The sequence below is a fragment of the Salvia splendens genome, chromosome 5 (assembly GCF_004379255.2).
Source record: "Salvia splendens isolate huo1 chromosome 5, SspV2, whole genome shotgun sequence".
NCBI lineage: Eukaryota > Viridiplantae > Streptophyta > Magnoliopsida > Lamiales > Lamiaceae > Salvia > Salvia splendens.
In genome coordinates this window covers 39,349,941-39,373,687 of record NC_056036.1, presented here as the reverse complement: position 1 = coordinate 39,373,687, position 23,747 = coordinate 39,349,941, and the positions used below count along the sequence as shown (strand labels likewise).

The 23,747-nt window shown below is 41.3% G+C and overlaps 5 protein-coding genes across 5 annotated transcripts; 4 read left to right on the top strand and 1 right to left on the bottom strand.

Annotated features, from left to right (window-relative positions):
• The first annotated feature begins 494 nt into the window (after positions 1–494).
• Positions 495–1,473, top strand: LOC121803147. The gene has a single exon (XM_042202845.1). It carries the CDS (start codon positions 595–597, stop codon positions 1,330–1,332), a length of 738 nt encoding a protein of 245 aa, XP_042058779.1. The 5' UTR covers positions 495–594; the 3' UTR covers positions 1,333–1,473.
• A 6,654-nt stretch (positions 1,474–8,127) lies between these two features.
• On the top strand, positions 8,128–8,703 carry LOC121804267. Its single transcript, XM_042203773.1, has 2 exons — positions 8,128–8,192; positions 8,277–8,703. The coding sequence occupies exons 1-2, from the start codon at positions 8,128–8,130 to the stop codon at positions 8,701–8,703; spliced, it is 492 nt and encodes a 163-aa protein (XP_042059707.1).
• Positions 8,704–11,910: 3,207 nt separating this feature from the next.
• Positions 11,911–12,920, top strand: LOC121804266 (B3 domain-containing protein REM1-like). Its single transcript, XM_042203772.1, has 3 exons — positions 11,911–11,997; positions 12,068–12,332; positions 12,434–12,920. Exons 1-3 carry the CDS (start codon positions 11,911–11,913, stop codon positions 12,868–12,870), a joined length of 789 nt encoding a protein of 262 aa, XP_042059706.1. The 3' UTR covers positions 12,871–12,920.
• Positions 12,921–13,504: 584 nt separating this feature from the next.
• Positions 13,505–14,428, top strand: LOC121804265 (B3 domain-containing protein REM5-like). Its single transcript, XM_042203771.1, has 3 exons — positions 13,505–13,552; positions 13,664–13,928; positions 13,995–14,428. Exons 1-3 carry the CDS (start codon positions 13,505–13,507, stop codon positions 14,426–14,428), a joined length of 747 nt encoding a protein of 248 aa, XP_042059705.1.
• A 2,698-nt stretch (positions 14,429–17,126) lies between these two features.
• LOC121802083 (protein KINESIN LIGHT CHAIN-RELATED 3-like) lies at positions 17,127–23,327 on the bottom strand. The gene is made up of 3 exons (XM_042201648.1): positions 22,743–23,327; positions 17,653–19,517; positions 17,127–17,349 (listed from the first exon to the last, which is right to left on the bottom strand). Exons 1-3 carry the CDS (start codon positions 22,866–22,868, stop codon positions 17,127–17,129), a joined length of 2,214 nt encoding a protein of 737 aa, XP_042057582.1. The 5' UTR covers positions 22,869–23,327.
• Between the last annotated feature and the right edge of the window lie 420 nt (positions 23,328–23,747).

Genomic DNA, 23,747 nt, shown 5'->3' with positions numbered 1-23,747 from the left:
AAATTATGTCTTTTTTTATTTATTTTGCCACGAATTTAATTATGTATTTTTTAGTATTTTAAGTTATAATTTTATTTTATTTAATGAAGTGTGTTTTTATTAATTGAATTTGTTGGAAATAAAAATAAAAAATGAAATTGAATGAATAGTTAAGGGATGAGATGATTACGAGACAGATAAGAGATGAAGGGTTGCAAGTGCTATCTCTTAGTTAAGAGATGGGGTGAAAAAGTACAATAGAGCCCATAAATAGTTAAGAGATAATACAATTAATAGACGACAATCAACATATAAAAATTATTCTAACCGTATAAAAAGGTGAATGTCACCCTCATGGAATGAATGCACCGAATTTTGTTCCGGAATCAACCATCATCCGACACGTGTATAGCCTACCAATTTGAGCCTGCACCGTATCACACTGTATCAAACCTTTTCCTTTTGTAGGAGTATTTTTCTTGTTTTTAATTTCGTCTCTTTCTCACAACAGCGATTACTCCAATTTCCAAATTCTTGCGCTCTATAAATCTACACCGCCAAACACAAACACACTCCCACCATTTTTGTGCTGTGTATTTTCTCCGAATTGATAAAATGCAGGTGACCCCATCACTACCGCTCTCCCCCAGCTTCAGTAGCTATTGCAAAGTCGCCGAAATCGCAGCTCGAACAGTCGATGAATTTTCCGACGAGAGGAAAAATTGCGAAGAAAATGAGGAAGAATTTGAGTTCGCGATGACGGAAAGGAATTCAAAATTACAGTCGCAGACTTCCGCCGGCGAAATTTTCCACAACGGTGAGATCCGTCCGGTTTACTCTGTCTTCAATCGAGATTTTTCACTCGGACGCGTCACAATTCAGAATGAAATCGGAATTAAAAATAGCGTCCGCGATTCGGTTTCTCCGAAGATCCGGCTTCCGCTGAGGAAGCTGTTTCTAGAGGAAAGGGAAACGACGATTGCGATGTCGTCGAGCTCGTCGGAGGAGGCGGACGAGCTCGACGGCGTAGCGGCGGTGACCTACTGCGTTTGGCCGCCGAAGGCGGAGGAAGAAGGGCGGTGCAATAAGAGCAGCTCGGCCGGGTGCAATTCGAAGAGATGGAAACTGAAAGATTTTCTGCATAGGAGCCACAGCCATGGAAGTGAGAAGGATTTCGTCGATTTGCAGGAATTTGAAAACAAATCTGCAGTCACTGGCGGGAAGTTGGAAGTGGTGGCGCCGCCGTATAATTTGAGCCGCGGAGAGGAGAGATCGTACTTGGGTCAGGGACATCAATTGGCGGGGCTCTTCGGTGATGTAAATGCGTTAAGAAGAAATTTGAAGTCATTTTAAGATTTCTGAATTTAAAATGTATTTTTGTTACAGTATTTATTTATTTTTGGATTTTGGCTTGTATTTGGTACTCCATTTTGTTTCACCGCAAGAACTTGTGTTTTTGCTTCTTTTTAATGTAATTAAAGTATATTATATGATGTGAATAATTTATTTTTCTTTTGTGTTATTTAGTATACATTCAACAATATTTTTGTTTTAAGCCCCCATAAATAAACTTAGAGCTAATTCAATTTCCGATGCACTTTTATTTAGGTGAAAGAATGGACTACAAGATAGTGGGTTGGTGGGAGTAGGAGGACTAGGAACCGAAATACTAACATTGTGTTCATTTTATTGTTTATAGCATTCATTTTTTCACTTTGAAATTAAAGAGGGGTAAAATTTGAAGGCTTTATAGACTCAACATTGATCACAAATTAAAAACTTCTTACAAATTGAAGTTTTGACGCTTGAACATATCATTTTTAGATCAATTCTATATATCTAGCTTCCTACAAAATGAAGTTTTGACACATGGATATATCAACTATCTATTGACTCACCTAATGATTATTTTTCATGTTAATTTGTACTCTTTCAATAAGAGAATAAATGGTTTAAAGATTTAAGATTAGTTGATGCATTTTTTGACACACAATTTAAGGAAATGAAGATGATATTAAGTGGAAAATATAATAAAGTAAAAAAGAGAATCAAGTAGATAAGTGAAAAGAAAATAATGTATGATAAATTAAATGTATTATTTTTCGTCAATAAAAATGAAATAAGTCAATTATAATAGAAAAATCAAATAGGGAATACGACTCGACGTGTGACAAAAAGAGTATTAAATTGAAGAAAATTATAAATATTTCAACCCTATGCAACATGGGAAATGGTTCTGGATTAATGACATGTAAAATTGTAAATTTTAGTTAAATTTTGATTTGTTTCATATTTTTTCAAATTCGTAGGACAAATCATGAAATTTAAAAAATTCTTAACTCTTCAATGACGATAGGGACCTAAACTTTTACTTTATTCCGGAATGAAGTAAAAATGTAGCGCACTTCATATTAATCCAAGCGTACAATTTTTGCTTGCAGATTTCCTACCTAGCGGAAATTGTGTATTAAGTTACTGACTGAAAATCTGAAAGCAAAAATTGTAGTACAATATTGAAATGGGATTTTACATTACAAAGTGTAAATAAAACGAATTAAAGAACTTAATAACTTTAGATGTTTTATGTTGTTTTCGTATTAATCAATGTCGGTCTCTTTCAAAGACAAGAATCATTGTCCCTTATCTTTTTGGGAAAATCGTCGACTTTGAAATAAATAAGTTGTAAATTGAATTTCTTGACGAGTGAAGAAAGCATAAGGCCACATATAATTTCATATTCCTCTCATTTAAAATTTCAAATTTTGAAGTTAAAAAAAAAGTAAATTTTGAAAGTATAAGGCCACTTCACTAAACAAAAGAAAATAAAGTAAAGTTCGGAAATAACTTTGAATTAGATTATTGTAGTCCCCTTAAATCGCTTAATTTTTTTTAAAAAAGAAAGTATAGCATCTAGCACATCTTGGTGCAAAGTAGCTCTGATAACATCACATTTCCTTTCTAATAGTTGATGTGCAAATTGTATCCAATAATAACATCACATTGAAATGATATATTACCTCCCTTTTCTAGATTAAACGTAGTCGCTCTACTTTGATATTAGAATCAAGAATTTTGATGAATGTGTATTATGTGTATATAGGTAGGCCGTAGCTGTGAATTGGTGATATAGCAACTTTAGACGAATGTATGAATTTATCTTATTATGAAATTTTTAAAATTTTATTACTAATATTTATCACAATATTATGTTATCTAGTAAATCAATGATTCCTTTACTTTTGTACTATCTTCTTTTTCATTTTGCAGGCTCTGTCAATTATATGCTTAGCTAGGGGTGGGTCGCCCATCCTAGACAAGTCCCCCCCTCCTCTTATTCATTGCTCTATATGTAGTGTCCTGTTTGTTGTGAGGCTACCTATAATGAGTCCCCTGCCTTTTAGATTTCTAAGGTTATTACTCTTTATTTAGCGTTTAGTTTTTATGATTTAAGTCACTTAATGGATTTCGGCTATGTATTACACTTTTGATATATTTTTTTTGTTTGGTTTTGCATAGTCTATTAATTTGGATATTGCAAACAAACACAACTACAGCTATTAAGAGAGCTTAAATATATGAGTTTGTTTTAGTATTTCTGTAAGCGTTACATAATTTTAGAATTTAATATATTAATTAGTTATCGAATTTGATGTGTAAATTTACTATTTAAACAATTTTAGAGTATCTAATTGTGTTTGTAAGAAAAAGAAATAATTATTTTTCATATTTGATTCTACTAAAAACATTAATAAAAAAACTAAATAGAGTAGAATAGGATGCCACGAATAAAATCACAGAATTACAAATAAAGGCATTATTTCCCTTAGATAATCGCATCAATCATCAAGGCCTTATGCTCAAAGCCCAGTAGAGAAATAGGCCCAGATATGATTTAATAAGTATGAAAAGCGGATGCGTATATAAAAATTAAATTTTAGGCCCAATCACTTTGAGTTTGCTCAGACAATTAGAGCATCCACAACCGTGCTCTTGCCAACTAGCACGGTTGTGGGCCCGGCCCCACTTTTTCTATCTGCTCTTAGGCAAGAGCACAACACCCACATCCGTGCTCTTCCGCAAGGACGAGCACACGGGTCCCACCATTCCATTATTCAATTTAAATAAAAATTTTTCTACAAAATTAAAATACATTAAAAATACCCGGAATAATATTACAAAATATATTAAAAATTAAAAATTACATAATTAAAATCCTAAAAAATAAAAATTACATAATTAAAATCCTAAAAATTAAAAATTACATAATTAAACTCCTACAAATTAAAAATTACATAATTAAACTCCTAAAAATTAAAAAGTACATAATTAAAGGCTAAAAATACCCCCGTGGAAGACTATTCATCCGGCGACACTACCCCCAATTGTTTTTGGAGGCCCAATATCATGGCCTCATGCGATCGAAGTTGCGCGGGGATCATAGTTGACCTATCGGCCATATTGAGTTGGGCGAAAATCCCCCACAACGAGTTGGTGGGGGTGGAGGTGGCGCATAGGGAACGGGAACGGGAGCGGGTTCGGGAGCATTGCCGGATGGAGTCGCGGCGCGACGGCGGTTGGCCGCCGCCTTCTTCCTTCCTTGCGGTCGGCGTTGGGAACTGCTCGGGCCGGCGTCGGTGCTACCCAAGTTAGCTCCGGCAAGTTGGCTAGCCACGTCTTCAGAGCCGGCGTCGGATAGGGATACCGACCTTGACCGTTTGGAGGAGCAGCTAGAGGAGGATGTTACGCCTTCCCTATACTTCGGATACGACCGCGTCTCCTGCCAAATGTTGAGGTACTTGAATGGCTCGTAGTTCATGGATTGGTAGGTCGACAAGGCGGAACTGATGATGTCGACCTCGCTCCGACCGCTCCCCGCCGACCGCTCTTCCTGGATGTAATACCCCTGGAACTTTTGGATTTCTTCGTTGGCTCTGTATATGGCGTTGCGCTCGATCGTTCCCGCCGGCCTGTTTTCATTGTACCGGCGACAGATGCTCCACCAATAATGATCGCCGGATTGGTTCGTGCCAACCTTCGGATCTTCGGAGATTGACAAGAACGCCTTGAACAATTGCTCCATCTCCGCCGGAGTGTACTGTGTGCAGACACCGCGAGTAGGAGGAGTCGGAGTTTGGGAGGGGCAGCTCGACCTCACTCTAGGCTCGGGTCCACCAGTATTGCCCTTCGGGGGCATCTTGGTCGTCGATCGGGTAAGGCCGGTAGCCATCCGGAACTCCCGAACTTTGGGTTTGAGGAGGGGCCGAATATTCCGTTTCCGGACTAGGAAACGGTTGTGAACCGAACCAATCGGGGTTCCAACCGTGGGAGCCCGGGGGTGATCGCCGTGGCCGAACATTGTTATGCTGTAGGAGTGGAAGAAAGATTGAGAATGGAAATGAGAGAATGTAGATGAGAATTGTGTAGTGTGGTGTGAATTTTGGGTGTGAAAGTAAGAGTATTTATAGATGAAAATGTGTATTTTTGGGGGAAAAAATTGAAAAATAAATTAAAAGTGGGTAGAAAACGGATATAATTTTTTGGGAAGTGGGAAAATATATATATTTTCATTTTTAATCATTTTAAAAAAAAAAATCAAATTGCCAACGGCTATGCCATTGGCCAATCATCGCCTGCCACGTCGCCTGCTCGCTGGCACGAACGTGCTTGATGCATCGAGCAGCGTCGTGCCAGCGGCGCGAGCGCAGCAGCAGACAGCGTCTCCGTGCCACTGGCACGGACAGACGAGCTGCAGCTCGCCGTGGATGCTCTTAGCACTCCATATTTTTCTATTTGAGTATGCGAAAAAGAAACTAATAAACCTTAATGACAACCAAATTGAATGGAGATAAACATAGGGTCCCGAAATAGATCTTGTACTAATAAACCTTAATGACAACCAAATTGAATGGAGATGTGAAGATAAACATAGGGTCCCGAAATAGATCTTGTACAGAGACAGGGGATGGCAAAATATCTGGAATTGATGGGGAATGAGAAGCAGTAAGTAAGAAAAACAAGTAACAAGCAGAGGCAGTTGTATTGTACCAACTAAATTTATCATCACATTATGATTGAATTATTGATGTGGGCTCCTATCCACTTCACCATTTATTGGTCTGTATATCTTTGATATTGTAATTTCAATTATCTCTACCCATTCTTAATTTCAAAATAATCATAATAAATAGATACTGAAGGTAAATATAAATAATATCATCCCATATTTTAACAATGTACAAATGACCAAATATACACCAAAAAACATGATTAAAATAAATTAATACAACTGTACAAGAGAACCACTCCTCTCCACAACTACTACAGCTTGATTCAATACAATAATCAAAATTCCAACCTGTAAAATGCCATTCAATGTGCACAACAACAATCAGGGCTCGTTTGGTTTCCTTGATAGCCATAGATAGTCATTTGTATCCACCCTCTATTCCATGTTTGGTTGGCATGATAGCAATCACTCTGACCCGCATCTTCAATCTAACGACCCGGCTCGGATTGAGTTATGGATCTCCAAAAAACCGATAACTCCATCGGTGCTTCGACGTGCGATTGTACGCAATCAACAAAGTGAAGATTTCAAATTTTGCATCAATTGACTCCAATACCCCTTCATTTACTCCATCTCCATCTACCTCTTCCACATTTGAGCAACAATTTCCAGAGGTCGCCGAAATCGGTGAGAGGCTGTAAGTGAAGAGTTCACGGTAAGCCTGTTTTTCATATGTTGGTTCCCGAATTGAGATGGTTGAACTACTATTCGAATTTCTCACCGCGCCTGTGTGTATTTGCAGGTTGCAAGTGAGGGTTCGGGCTACATCGGACGACGAAGAGCCATGGCCGACCAAGACGTTGTTCAGAAGGTAAGTTCTTAAAAAATCCGATCCCGAAAAATGTGTACCCAGCCGAGATTGAAATTACTCCAGCCAATTCGGTTAATGATGAGATTGAGTTGAATGTGTTCATTCCCATGGCCTTCTCAATGTGAGCATAAACTGCCGAACGTGTGCTGTTAAATAATTTTGGGTGTTATTGTATTAATTTTGTTGCATAAACTGAATGGAATTTGTTTTGTTCTTAAACGAGAATGGAGTTCTGCGTAGACAGATCGGCCTTCACAAATACAGCCTATTATGTTTTGCAGATTTGTTTGTGATAGGGGGTTATTGTATGTTTTTTGTTGCATAAACTTTCATGAATTTGAGGCCAAGTCAAATAGGTTTATGCAATTGATTTATGATTCAATGTTAATGTTTATGTGATGCTTCAGCAGTGATTATTATGTCCAATGTCATGGTGTTGTGGTGTGTATTTCAATCTGAGGAATCTTGTGCATATTGTTCGTGTAGATTGCAAGAACAGAACCAACAGAGCTATTGATCTTACTTGAGGAAATACTGAGAAATCATCGGATGAACATGCTTCTAATCACCATGTTTATCAATTTGGCCAGATCCAAATCACAAAAAAGGAAACGGAGGGTGGGGGGATTAATTACCGAGGCAATGATTGAAGCCATTCCCGCACATGTAAAGCAGGTGGATAGGCTTGTCCGGGTTTCTGATCGTTCCTGCGTGGACAATTTGCGTATGGATAGAAACACTTTCGGTAGATTGTGTCGCATTCTACGGGACCGGGTAGGATTATTCGACCAAAAATTTGTCACCGTTGAGGAACAAGTTGCTATGTTTTTGTCCATTTTGTCCCACCACAAAAAGACACGGGTTGTAGGACACGATTTCATGCGTTCTTCTGAAACAGTTTCTAAGTACACTCATGTTGTGCTACGTGGGGTGCTTACTTTGCATGACATTTTTTTGGTTAAACCGGAACCGGTTGGGGATGACTGCACGGACTCACGATGGAAGTGTTTTAAGGTATGTGTAATCTCGCTGTTGGGTGTATTATACGGTCTACTAATGCTATTCCAACTGTTGACATTGTAGGGTTGTCTAGGAGCTTTAGATGGAACATACATACACGTGCGCGTGCCCATAGCTGACGCACCACGTAATCGTAACAGGAAGGGGCAAATATCAACAAATACACTTGCAGTGTGTGATAGCTACCTTCGGTTCGTTTACGTGCTGCCAGGATGGGAAGGTTCAGCTGGTGATTCCCGAATATTACGCGATGCCATTAGCCGGCCCCTCGGGCTTAAAATACCTAAAGGTCAAACTCTTTTTCATTGTTGTATAGTTGGTTGGCTGCTTAATCACCTTTTGACATTTGTTCTCATCGGTAGATTGCTATTACCTCTGCGACAATGCATACGCCAACAGTGAGGGATTCATCACACCGTACAAAGGCGTCCGGTACCATTTGAAGGAGTGGGGTAATGGCGCTCAGGCACCTCAATCGCCCGAGGAATTGTTCAACTTGAAGCACTCTAAAGCTCGGAATGTTATTGAGCGCTCATTTGCAGTACTGAAGATGCGTTGGGGAATACTCCGCAGTCCAAGCTTCTATCCTATTGATGTCCAAACTGGATTGATCATTGCCTGTTTCTTGCTCCACAATTTCATCCGCACGCAGATGGAGGTGGATCCGTATGATGCATTGGTTGGAGAACATTATGAAGATGGGTATGGAAGTGATAGCGATGATCCTGTTGTTCCCACTATAAGTTCGGTCGCACCAACACCGGCGTGGATGAAGAAACGGGACGACTTTGCTTCTACAATGTGGAATGATAGGACAAACATGTGATCGTCGCCGCTGATCTCACCCGTTACCTAACATGTGGCTATGTATCCAGACATTGATTCGTAATGTATCATACTCTTTAACATTATTTAGTTGACTTTGCATTTGTGTTGCGCCATTATATCAAATTCTAGAGCTATCACGTTTTTATTGTTGCTATGTGACTTTGTCCAACTAGCTTGGGTTTTCATTACGGAATTACGGAAGTTTAATACAATACCTACTAGACCAGTCTCAATCTTGTACATCCCAAAATAGATAAAACATGCTAAACCTACATTCAAGTGTAGGCTACTAATTACACGTACACAACAACATATTACTACATCGGCAAAAGTGATCGAGACCGGTCGGGGGCAAGACTTAGGTACTTATGGGGTGGATTTGCGCCCTGGGGCTGCAGGACTCCAAGACGCGCACGAGGAACCTTTCGGCGATGAGTACAATGGCATCAGTGGAAACAACTTAGGAGGATCCATTCGTCTCCCAAAGCCTCCAGCGTTGCTTGATGATCCTTGTTCCGTATTGGTCAATTGCTCATCAAACAGCTTCCGGCGAACCATGGTTGATGGCTGAACAAAAGGCGAATTGACTTCATCGGGATCAAGGGGTGAAATCGCATGCTTCGCACGAGTTGGAGCATTTGGTACGGGGGAATCGGTAATCACGATTACCGACGTAGTGTCGGATATGGCTATCACTTCCGTCGACGGTTCATTCTTCCCATCACGCAGCCCAAACATGGTCGTTAAGCGGCTGTATTCCACCTCGTCGCGGTAATAGTACGCGCCGGCAAGGGGGTTTGTCTGCAAAAAATTAATATAAACGAGTTGGATTAGACCGTTTATCATATTATAAAGCCCTTAGCATTCAACGCATATATGCATATGAGTGAACGACATACCCGGAATATAAACTTCCAAGTTTCGTTGTCAGCAATGATGCGCTTCTCATCAAGGTCCCATCGGACTCCCGGTGTTCTAACAACTTCGTTGAAAGTCTGGAGTCGAACTCGTAGGAGCTCCAACCGACTCACAATGTCAGCACAAGTTATTGTAGTGGTAAAGCAATTATTGATTACCATACACGCATGGTTGAGAACCGCATCCGTCACAAAGTCATCTGCCGATGAGCGGCTAGGTCGAACCTTGATCACAGTAGAAAGCAACAACGTATCCATAGATGCGGTCCACTTGCCCCTGTAGAAGAAAGTCGCTTGATTTGGGATAAGTGGGTTCATGGCGCTTATTGGCTGATTTGTGCGTTAGAGAATTTGTGCGATCTATGGAATGGAATGGAGGTTCGTTTATGTAGAATTAAGTAAACATGCATGCATGTGCACCGCCTAGAGTTGGTTCATAGACTTATTTACTCAAGTTAGATAAATGTCATTTCAATTGTGGGAAGGTACTTCCCTTAATTAAACACCACGATAAATTGCATAGCATTATATTGTACATTAATTTTCCCACCAAACCACACAACTATCGACTCATAGCTGTATGAAGTGAATATAGTCACCCCCATTAAATTGGTTTGTTACTCCCACCTACCATAAAGTAATCGGCAGTCTTTGGTCAATCACCCATGCAGGGATGTTTAATTTTCGTCACTATTTACTACATTGTTTGATCAGAAACTTATCTTCTGTATTTGATGTATAGTAGTAGCTCAAACATAGCCTCAAACAGTTACTCTGCATGGTCAATCACCGACTGAAACTCCATAAATGAACTCCTCCTTCCTCACCCATTAAAGTTAATGCAAATGCCGTAGATTTCATAATATATCACACTACTAATTCGGTAAGCCAGTTATAGAAACTCTCGTCAAATTATATCAATAGTCTTTGTTTAAAAAATGGCACTTGATGGCTCTAACGCCGTCCCGGACGTCGACCCGGACTATCCACGACTCCCTGCTTTCATGACGGTTTTCCACGCGGGGCGATTCCATGACGACATGGTATGTGGGTTTATGTGTTGATGATTTATGCATGAGATTGGCCGAGTTTTGATTGCAAGTATGAAATTGTTGCATGCAGCGTCTACCAGACCAATTCGTTGGGATGTACGGCCATGAGCTACCATTCGACTGCAGGCTTGTTTGGCCGAATGGTATACGGTATAGAGTGCGAATGCTAAAGCTGGGCCATGGGTTCTTCTTCGCATCCGGATGGAGAGATTTTGTTCGAGAAACCGGCGTTCTACACGGAGATACACTCACATTCACTTTGGTAGGTAGTGGAATTTTCAACGTTAAACGGTTCAATAGCGAAACGCACTGTCCCCCGCAAGGAGACGTTCACGGTAAGACTGATTCACATCATGGGGGGATTTTACAATATTTGGTTTTAAAACCCACATGCATTTGTTTTGTAGTTGTTGAAGACGACGAGGGGGAAGGTAGCCATGCAATGGACATCGAAACTTCCGAGGAATACGTGCCATCGGGGACTGAATCGGAAACAACATTTGATGACGATTACGCGGACGATAGCAGGGCACTACAAATCGACGGGTTCCCTACATTCGCAGTTACACTCACCTCTTCGAACATCAATCGCCGATTTGAGATTCCATATGGCTTTTGGCAACGCCATATTCCGAACGGGGCACTACACGCGGGCGTGTATCTATCAACCGAACGGGGAACGTGGCTATGTACACTCCAACACAATTCTCGGAAGATATGGCTGAAGCATGGGTGGGCTCGCTTCAAACATCAACACAATATAGTAATAGGGGTTCGTTGCCACTTCAAACTCGTCGATGCATTTGCTCCACAATTTCAAGTTTGGTTTGACCGTCCTTAGTAGGCAGCTGCATGTATTAACTTTATCTATAAGCATGTTTCTAGCTTAGTTAGTGTTTGTAACATAACACTGCGGTTTTTTTCCCTATTGTGTCACCCCTTGTTATGTACTGTTTTGGTTTGGTTATTGGCACAACCGACACTACCTATGTTTTGTACATATCTGCATTAACCACAACTCCCACCCTACTTAACCAATACTGTTTGCATTTGGAAACACGCTTGGTTTCAATTCATTCATTAAATTCCACACCAACCAATTTGACTTCGGACAGCCTTTGGCATTGACAAATCATGTCATTGAATGTAAATAGGGTTCTCATTGATAGATAAGTTCGGCCCAATAAATAAGGTACCACAATGTAAACCAGCCGTCCAATGTTGTTTTACCAAGCTATGGCAGACGACGACTCGTATGGCGCCTACCAAAGGCTTCCTTCATTCATCAAAGTGTTCTCCGGAGCTCGCAACAAAGAGGAAATGGTAAATGACTTGCCACTTGGCGGTTTGAAACGAATTATTATAATTAAAGCAAATTTTGTATTGTATGCAGCGTCTACCTCCACAATGGGTTGCGGAACACGGGGAAGAGCTGCCGTTTGATTGTCGACTTGTAATGCCAAATGGCTCCCGATGGCCAGTCCGTGTGTTGAATATCGCGAGTGGATGCTACTTTTGCGTTGGATGGTCTGAATTCCGGCGTGGGAATAAAATTTCCCATGGTGAAACACTATGCTTCACCCTCGTCGATGTGGGGATTTTCCACGTCAAAAGATACAAGTCGGGGTCCGGATGCCCACCGCGAAGCGATCTTATTTGTGAGTTGCATTTGAAAAAATATCTAATTGACGTTATTAGTAAGCATGTAACAACCGTAATAAATTTTCATGTGCACATTAAGTTATAATTGGTTTTGTAGCGTTGTCCGAGGAGGAAGAGGACGAACAGATATACACTCCAGACATAGATTCGTCGGACGACTATGCCCCATCCGACGTTGAATCGGAGTCAGTGGAAGACAGTGACTACGACGACGGTAAGGGTGCGCTTGAGGCCGATGAGTATCCCACATGGACGTTGAAGCTTACTAAGTCAAATATCAAGCGAACCATTGAAATTCCGAAAGACTTTTGGCAACTCCACGTCAGTTCCGCTCCTCACCAGGATGTCGTGCATTTCCTTGTTGAAGGCCAAACTTGGCGGCTCTTCCTCAAACATAGTTCGGGCAAGATCTGGATCAAGCACGGTTGGCGTCGCTTTAAAGATGATAACGCTTTATTCCCGGGTGTTCGTTGCCATTTTAAGCTCGTCGATGCGCAAGATATACAGTTCTATGTGTGGTTTGATCGACCGTGACCAGGAGCTTGCGTGGTTGATCGTCTGATTCGTCTGTTTGTATTAGTTCATCATCGTTGGTATTTTAAATCTAATGTTGTTCCCGATCTGTCCGTTACGTTGTATAGACCGATATTATGTAATGTTGTTGCTATTATCAAATGACTTTTTATGAAAGCAACAAGTTTGTTGCTTCTATTAAGTAGTAAGTATTGTATTATTAATATTACATAAACTCAATCTACTGTGGTTTCCGGCGACTCAAGTAGCGTTGTGTAGCCACCTTCACACAATCTTTGTAAACATACTCCCACTGTACGTAATCAAACTACAATCACACAATTTGTTAATTTGTACTATAATCCCACCATTTGTATGTGTCTACATAGAACTACAATACAAAACTATTAATCAAAATATTCAGTGTTGTAAATGCACAACCATATCTTAAATACCCCAACTCGTGCTTACCAAAATGTTCACAAATAGTCAAATACCTTGGTTCAATGCATTCAACCAGTCGGCAGCTTTTGCAGACACTCACCATTGAATAATCTTTTCATAATATTCAATGTATTATGAGTTGGTTCATAGAGGAATTCCAATAAATGCGGTAGCCGATGCAAAGACACGCTCATCTTGAATTGAGATAGCTATGGCGGATGAGGACCCGGACAACCCAACGCTTCCGGCTTTCATGAAGGTATTCCATCAGGATCGATGCAAGGATGACATGGTAACACAGATTGGTATCTTACAATAATACGTATGAAATTGTCCTATTCTTGTACTGAATTCAACTAATAACTTGCAGCGACTACCTCCCGAATTCGTCGGGATTCATGGGCATGACCTACCGTTTGACTGTAGGCTCGTATGGCCTAATGGAACACGGTATTCAGTGCGAATTCTGAAGCTTGAGCATGGGTTCTACTTCACTTCCGAATGGAGTAATTTTGTTCGTGCTACTAGAGTCGTGCACGGCGATCATCTCATCTTCACTTTGGTGGGTGCTGGTATTTTCAATGTAAGGCGGTTTGATCGCTACACTAATTGTCCACCGCAGGGAGACATGGAAGGTAAACTCACTTGTAACCATATACGTTGTAGTATTTGGACAAAAACATAAGTCATATTCGTTGTAGTTATTGAAGACGACGGTGTGGATGAAAACGACTCTCCGGGCATCGATACTTCCGATGAGTACGTGCCTTCGGAGAATGAATCTGAATCAACGGGTGACGAAGACTACGTGGACGATAGCAGGGCACTGAATGTCGACGGCATCCCTACTTTCGTCATTTCGCTCACCCCGAGTAACATCAATCGAAGGCTTGAGATCCCGTATTGGTTTTGGCAGCGCCATATCCCGATGGGGGCAATTCAAGCGGGTGTGCATCTGGTAACGGAAGGGGGGACGTGGCTATGTACACTCAAACACAACTCGAGGAAGATATGGGTTAAGCATGGATGGGGTCGATTCAAACAAGAGAACAATCTGGTTGAAGGGGTTCGTTGCCATTTCAAGCTCGTTGATAACTTTGTGGTCCAATTTGAAGTGTGGTTTGATCGGCCTTAAGGTCGTTGGAATGAAGTACGTAGCTATATGCAGTTGTAGTAACTTCCGTGGCGTAATGTATGTGACAATGTCAGTTGATCGTTTTTAATGGTTGATGTAAGTGCTACGTGGGCTTTAGATGTGGTTAATGTTTCGTATCAATGTCATAATCACTCGTATTTGTATTGCTTTGATGACAACATTCCTACAACATTGTGCCATAATATCAACTCGGTAGAGGCCAAAAAAATGCAGTTACAATTGACAGACCTCATCGGGTGATTGCCTGATCCAATATGTAATGGAATATTAGAATAACTTTTCTCCAGATTTGACAACGGCCGTTCACTTCGATGCATCATTGATTTATTGAATTATAAGTATAATAAACGCGTGTTGTGTTGGAAGTGAAAAAACAAAGGCCAAAAAATGATTCGAAGCAGCTAACATGAACAAGTGCGCCTTATATACGAAATACCTTCTCAACTGCTGGAGAGATAACAGTCATAATCCATAATACAAAATATGGCTATGCATCCCAAAGTAACAAGCCAAAAAAATTAGTTGCCATATTGCAAACTGATGCATGCGCCGTAATAAACATACACAGGCATAAAGTTATAACCCCGATAGTTAACAAAATACATACAAAAGCCACATACTTCACCAATTTCAAATCATTCCATCCGTCTCCAGGAGATCAAGCACAAACGCCGGCCGTGCCCATTCATCCAATCCCCTGAACAGATCCATTAGCTCTGGCTCCTTTACTAACTTCTTTGCCGCATAAAACTGTTGTTTGATGGTGAGCCCGGCCATGCCTTTCAGCTGGTTGAAGACCTCGGTTCTCTTTGTGCTTAAATCAAACTCATAACCAATTCGGTTAGATATGTCCTTCAGCCGCTCATTGGTGTCTTCATGGATGCGATTCATCATAGCAAGGACACTGTCCATCTTGTCCACAATTTGGTTGGTACCCTCGCAGGTAGTCTCGCTGGGGCCGGGGCCGAGGTGCTCTCATCTACCATCTCAGGCACTACACCTCCAGTAAAAACTTCATCTGGGAATAGTTCATCTAAGGTCATCGGTGAAGATTTGACTGAACTTGAACCAGCATCAGCCTTAGAACCATATATCTTTTGAACAGCCTCCCCGGTGTCCATTACATTAAGCCCATCCGCACGGTCCTTGCCGAAAATCTCCTTCCAGTCATTGAACATTGGCCACGACTTATTCCTCATGTACTTGGCATTAATGTCTTTCTGAAGACACATTCAACAAAAGACACCAATAACCATGTGTACAGCCAACTGAAAATAAGACTTCAAATACTAATAAAGTTAAAGTTGCAACTTTAACAGGCAGCCACAATTACCAAACTCACTTACTCATGGTACTAATGCGTGAATCATTCAAACGGAAGCTAACAGTGGATAATCAAACACCATAATAACAGATATAGGGGGGAAAGTAAAACACACTTGCATAAGCACATACTACTATATCCAAACACAAAATTTGACTAGTTATACCGCCACAACTTGTGTCCATTGTTCATCATCGATGTCTATCTTGAAGTCACCATCCGCATTGAAACCAACTCCACTACGGTCAAGTATTTGCATTAGAGAGTAGTAATTCTTTTTCCAGGTGGTGATTTTTGACTTGATGTGAGGGTGAACACAAATATCAGTTTTTGGAAATTCACGTTTAAGTGCCTCCAGAGCACGAGTCAGATAACCTGAACGAAACCCATTATCGGACTTTCAACCGGTTGCAGCCAACTCTTTCATGGGTGACATAAGAATAGTCTCCTCACGTTCTGTCCAACAACGTCTTGCACCTGCACCTGCAGCTGCTATTACCCCTTTGTTGGGCACCATATCTGAGCTACCTGCACCGAAAAAAGCAGGGCACTATCACGTCCGTAACTCCTACGCAAAAGAACGGAGCTTAGATGAAGACATTACCATCTGGTAATGGACTCCCGTCATTGTCATTAGCGCTTCGGTGTGGAGATGCCATATGATGAAGCAATTGTGATACTTATTTCCTGGTTTTATATGCAACAAAGAAAGCAAATAACAAACACAATAAATGTATGGATGTAGGTTGACACAATACCGAAACCATGAATAAGCTTTCGCCGCCATCGGCTTTCATCAAATATTACGTAATACAGATTGGTAGCAACAGTCACATTGGCAAAACAGCCTAACTACTTCTGATAACCGAATAACAGACCTGTGGTGGAGCTTCAACCTTCGTTCGCCGTCGTCGATTCCACAAGGTGATTGAGAAGTCCTTCGGAATCAATTGCGTGGGCGGGAGCTAGGGTATACCGCGTATTAAATTGGCAGCCCCAATTTAGGGATGAAGAGGGCAAATTGGGATTTTAACAAATATTTGAGGACAACACCGTCATTCCGTATTGCCTATCTATACTTTATGCAACCCAAACCAAACAGAGGTGTTACAATCTCGGGATATGAATCTCTTCAACCAAACACGAGAGTGTGATTGTTAACTCCATCCTCCAACATGCTTTTGGAGTCTACTATCTTCAAACCCATGTTTGGCTATCAACGAAACCAAACGAGCCCTCAATGGCCACCAAACTCAATCATGTATACCTTTTTTCTTTTTCTTTTTTGTTTTCTTTAATGTTGTATGGAAAAAAGAAAAAAACTGTGTAAAGATCTCTGTACAGCTATCTTTCTCACACCTTAATGCCACCACCATTGCTGCTCGCAGCCTTCGTGTTTTGGCTCGTATCAAGGAGTGTTTCCAGTGACCGGTTTTTCCTGTTACGGACCCTGCCTGCCTCCTTTAGTAGCTCAGCCAGCCTCTTCTTCTCATCTTCGACGTCTGGATGTGCTGTCCCGAGCTTTTCCTCCCTCATTCCCACAATAAATTCAAGAATCTCTATTGCATCATCCAACCTGTGTGAAATCAGCAAGTCTTCAGACATATTCAAGATGAAAACCTAACATAACCGACTTCTTGCCCTATAAAACTGCATAATAATCGATTCGACCAACTTTTCCAAACCAATTAAAATTTGAGAAGTACTGTGATACAGAGTGACTAGTGTGAGTTGAAATGAAAGCAAAAACCAGAAGTAAAATCCACTACAGATTACAGCTAATGAATCAAGTCAGAGACAATCACTATAGATTGAGAAATGCTTCAATAATATTAAGATTCTTGAAAAAGTATGATTAGTAGTGAGCTGAGTATATTACCTTCCAACAGCATCATAGGTTCCAGCAAGGTTACTGTAAACTCCAAGCGTATCGGGATGGTATGGTCCATATTCTTGCTCTAGAATGCCCCTTGCTTCTTCAAACAATTCAACAGCCTCGTTTATTGCATATCGCTGCACACAAGCTAAGCCCATCTGGTTCAATGCAATGCCGAAGAAAGCTGATTTCTTCTCCCCACTAGCACGAAGCTTTGTTGTTGCGTTTTTAAATGATGAGTAAGAATCAGAATAGTTTCCCAACATATAGTACAAAACTCCCATCTGAGCTTCAATGCCAGCAATTGTGTTTTGCTGACCTGGAGAGTCGTTATACATCTTTAGAGCCTTTTGTAGCAACTTTAGTGCCTGCTCAAGCTCCTCCATCGACTCATAAATGGCTGAGATATCAGTGAGGCCACTAGCAATTTCCTCAGGAGCAATAACAGGGAAGGGTTTTTCATAGATCCGGAGGGCATTCTCACAGTAGGATCTCAAGTCCCTAAACTTCCCTGTCTTGTTATATAAGTCAGCTAGACGAACAAAAACAGAAGCAACGGCCGGATGGTTCTCCCCTTTAGAAGCCTTGAGAGACGTAAGTGCTTTCTGATAAGCAAATATCGCCTCATCATATCTGTTTAGAGAGAGATAGGTATCCCCAATGCTACAATCAACAGCAGCCACTTCAGATTCCTGTCCATTAGCCACCATAGCCATGCTTGCCAAAACAAGATGCTCGAGAGCAGCTTCATGGTCTCCCTTCGATTCACAGATCATCCCCATCAGTCTCCTGTCTGCAGCCTCCTCAAGAGAAGCAGGCGCTCCGTTCTCTCTATGTATGTCCAGTGCCATTTGACAAAGCCTTTGCGCTTCGTCAAATTGCATTGCTTGAGTGTGGGCTTCAGCTAAATACCGACAAGTCTCACCCACTCTTGGATCATTATCTCCAAGCACTTCCTTTTGAACTTCCAAACCACTCAAGTAACACGAAATTGAATTCTCGAGCTGGCCCAACATAGCATAAGTATCTCCCAACTGCATATAACCAGCAAATTTAGCAAGAGCATGATCTTGCCCTTCCTCAACCAAGGGAATCTCAATCGAATGCTCCAATACCGGAATAACATCCCCATACTGGCTCAAGCTACAGTGTATGGCTGCGGTTACATGTAAACACATAACCACATCCAAACTTGGCTTCCCATCAGCACACTTCTCAAATGACTTAGCAGCGCGCTGAGCTAAATCAAGAGCCCTCCGAGCATTATCCCCAGACGACATCAAATCCCTAGCTTGCTTCAGAAGAAACGGTCCAAGATCAGGATTTTCCAATCCAGCCTCAGATTGATCCTCAGTTCCTTTCTGCAGCTTCACACTCCCAGCAGCAGAGTTTCTGTGTTTCTTGAACAAACCACCCAGAGACGTTTTCTTAGAACTCTTCTCACTACTCCTATCAATAGGCGGCTTTGCTAGACTCTTGCTCTTCGGACTTGAACTTGATATTCCAGAAAATTCAGATTCTAACTGCAAGTTAGAAGCTTTGGTTGACTGTTCAGTAGGGGTGACTACATCCACAGATTGAGAATTCTCCACTGAACTACCTTTCTTCTTACCAGAATCGCCATTATCCGGCCTCTGCAGCTCTTCATCCTCTTCAATTATCTCCACCTCCCTCATCTCTCCTCCCACAAGATGCCGCAGCTCAGAATCAATCCGTGACTCATCACCATCAGATCCAAAACTATGCCTAGATTGTGATTGATCAGAACTCTGCATCTCACACACATTTTCATAGAGCTGGTCAATGGAGGCCTCAGCCCCCCCTTCCGCATTTTCGCCGCCATCCCCATTGTGTGGAGCTTCTGGGGTCTGTGTTACGATCATTCTTCGTAACTTATCTATCTTAGCTCACAACATTGATTTCACAAGAATTCAACGATGAACTACGATCATGAGACAATGACAATCAATGAGAATGAACTGAATTAACAATCATGATCGAAAGTCTTTACAACTCGGAGAAACGAATCAAAGAGGAGCTCACGATCCACGATCGGAGCTTATCAAAACGTACAACTCACAATATCAACGCTAAAACTAAAGAAAGAGTAGCAATCGACTATTTATACTCTGTTTCTTAGCTCAAGCTAGCTCACGCCGTCTTCCAGCTTAGTATCTTCCACGTAGGATCCTTCCTATTGGCTGCTAACACGTCATTGCCTTCTTCTCATTGGTCAAGACTCTTTACTAACGCCACGTCACAGCCACCTCACTATATGTCGCATGCATGTACGTTGCATGCATGTATGTTGATCAAGGTTAATAGTCATGCATGCAACAATACTCCCCTCTTAAGGTTCCTTTTCCACAAGGAACCATGGAAATCTGGCTTTAATCACATCCGCAAACTCCCAAGAAGCGTCGGCCGGCGATCTTCCTTCTACAATTTGTGATCGTAACAATCCCCCCCCTAAGATTCCTTGTCCACAAGGAATCATGGAGCCAATATTCTCGTGCTTTACCTTCCCATACCTTCAATTTTTCCTCCACACTGATCCCTCCTATGCCTAATAAGAAGCACTCAGAATTGCTCACTGTAGAACATGGCCAGCTACAAGAAAAGCCAAGAAGCATCACTAACTCCAAGTCACCAAGAAACACCACCAACTCCCAGTCACCTAATAGAAAAGCTTCTCGTGGCTTTATCTTCTCCAACTTCATTTTAACCCTTGGCTTAGAGAACCAATGAGCAACCACTCCATGTGAAAGGCGATGGCTTAGTACAACTAACAACCTCATCAAGCTTTCCAAATTGCAATTTGCATATAATTTGCATATATTTGCAGAGCTTTCGTTTAGTGTTGGTTGCAATAACGGACCAATCACCATTCCTGGGTTTATGGCAACCATTTCAATACCTTTCTCTTTGACGAACTTCCAAGCAGCATCCTCAGCCAATGTCTTTGAAAGAACATACCACAACTGCATCTGTTCACAATACTCTGGTGAAGACCACCACATCTCATCAACTACCGTTTCAGGTATGAGAGGCTTCCCTTTGTATGCAACTGCAGCTATAGACGATGTCAAAACAATCCTTTTCACAGACGGCACTTTGGCACATGACCCAAGAACATTCAGTGTTCCCTTCACTGCAGGATCAATCAGCTCCGCCTGTGGATCGGTGACGTTATTGAAGAAAGGAGATGCAGTATGGAAAACACCTTCACAGCCATCAACTACAGAGTCGAAGGACCCTTCTTCCAGTAGATCTACTTTCACCAAATGAAGTCTCTCTTTGGCTCCATCGAGTGCAAGCAAGTGCTGAGTCTTCTTTGCATTATTGGGATTACGAACGGATGCCTTGACGGTATAGCCTTTCCGGAGCAGGAATTTGACGAGCCATATGGCGACGTAGCCCGATGCTCCGGTTACTTGCATATGAGTAGCTCTAGTCATACCACCCCCTTTGAAGACTCTACAACTATCAATTGGAACCACCATGAACTCAACACAATCAACCCTATTACAATGGTGACTGAAATTGGAGTAGAACTCAACACAATCAACCCTACACTTCATCTTCACCTTGGGCTTAGGATCACAATCCAACAACCACTTCATTGAAAGGAAATAAATCCTATGCATCACCAAACTTCCAGCCGATTGTGCACTAGTGGAAAGAAAAAGGTTATCTACTTTATGCCCCATCTTTTGACCACACTCATGTATTTCCATCAATACAGAGATATCCATCAAATCACCTATTCCTACCCTCTCCATTTCCATCTTTGCCTTGGGCCTAGTAAACCAATTTGATGCTAACCAACCAAGTTCACTAGCCATTGTCACGTATGCAACAACCTGCTCCTCCATATCTCCATCATACAACCAACCTAATTCACGCAATACTATCACATAATTCCGGTCGGTCGATGCCCGTTGCTCATTACTCTCAATACCAATCTCTTTACCATGTTGAGCCATGAACTTTAGCTTCACCGTAGGCCTCGGAAACCAATTGAGCAGCCACGATAGTGACGAGCTATAATATGTCGAGATAGGTAAAACCATAGTCAACTCATTCATTGACGCATTTTGTCGAGCATATGATATGCATTCTGTTCCTTTGAGTGTATCCTGCTCTAATTCCCTCCCTTTCTTCACCTCGGTTGATTTCCCCATAGGAATGAAGCTCTCCATCTCCCGTGTATTAATTTCCATCGACACTCTTGCACCATCCTCCACTCCGATCTCCAATTTTGTATCCATTTCTTCAAATCTCCCACTGTTGTGTTGCTCTATTAGATCCTCATCAGCAATTACTCGATCAACATCGATTGATTTCTGAAAATCCAGATTGTCGGATGATTTAGGAAGCTCCAATTGTAATTTGCAGCTGCCGGAACTCACATCCGTTGTCTCCATCGTCGAGCACATGTCTTGAAGTGACCTCCGTATCTTATCTAAGTCAGCATCTAGTTCTCGCTTGAATTTGCAGAATGAGGCTTCCATCCTGTCCTTAATCCTCTCCCATACACTCTCCCATTCCAACTCTATCTCCTCCTCCTCCGTCAATCGCGTCGCCGACGTCATTTTCCGAGGAACGTTGGCTCTAGATACCATTTGTTACGATCATTCTTCGTAACTTATCTATCTTAGCTCACAACATTGATTTCACAAGAATTCAACGATGAACTACGATCATGAGACAATGACAATCAATGAGAATGAACTGAATTAACAATCATGATCGAAAGTCTTTACAACTCGGAGAAACGAATCAAAGAGGAGCTCACGATCCACGATCGGAGCTTATCAAAACGTACAACTCACAATATCAACGCTAAAACTAAAGAAAGAGTAGCAATCGACTATTTATACTCTGTTTCTTAGCTCAAGCTAGCTCACGCCGTCTTCCAACTTAGTATCTTCCACGTAGGATCCTTCCTATTGGCTGCTAACACGTCATTGTCTTCTTCTCATTGGTCAAGACTCTTTACTAACGCCACGTCACAGCCACCTCACTATATGTCGCATGCATGTACGTTGCATGCATGTATGTTGATCAAGGTTAATAGTCATGCATGCAACAGTCTGGCGGGCGGCAGGTGTGTTACTCACAGCTGAATTGTCTTTACAAGAATTAGAATCTCCATCCTCATTCACTATCCCACGATTCCCATCTTCATGAATCTCATCCATCACAATTCCGGGCATTACAAGAAAATAAAAAATAGAGAATAATCTCTTTAAACACAATCAGTCACCTCTTGCAAGATTCAGACAGTCCAAGAACTAGTTCAGATAAAGTAACTCAAGGGTTTAAATAGTCAGAAAATACAATCATCAAACTGAGAGAAACAAATAGATCGAAAAACATGAATTCACAAGACGTGTACAGTGAATTTCTTGCGAATAAGACAAGCAAACATGTTCAGAAGCACACTTCCAACAGATCTTAACCGATCAAGTCAAACACCAAAATCAAAATTGAGGAATTATTAACGAGAAAAGCAAAGAACTTGAACAAGCATAAGTACTCCACAGTCAAAGCAGAACTCCACGAGAAAAGCAGAACTTGAAAACAAAATAACAAGAAACAGAGCAAATATTACACCAAAAACATAAAAGATGATAAAGGTCAACCCATGTCGAGGAATAGAGAGACTGTAGAGATAAAATGAGATACAGAGAAGAAAGTGGAAAAAGTCTTGTCTTTTTGGTGGGTTTTTCAAGAATTGGTTTACTGTGTAAATAAAAAATTTCGGCGATGAGAGAGGAGGGACATAGGCGGCATTAGAAAAGAACAGTAAGGGCAGAAATGGAATTCAGTGGAGAGAAAGTGGCAGAGGTGGAATGTCAGACAAAAGTGGAATGCGACTTTTCCCCAACCCCATATGATCTATACAACTGACGCTTTGCTTTTTTTAATGTTTTGCCTTGCAATAACTTGCCACGTGGAGTTCTGCGGTTGGTCGGTGGCTCCTTTACTGATATACCCTTACCTGTATAATTATGTTAAATTCCAATTTGAAGTCTTATTTGGCAACCTCATCTTTTTATGGGTTAATCCTACTATAATTCCATCACAAGAGG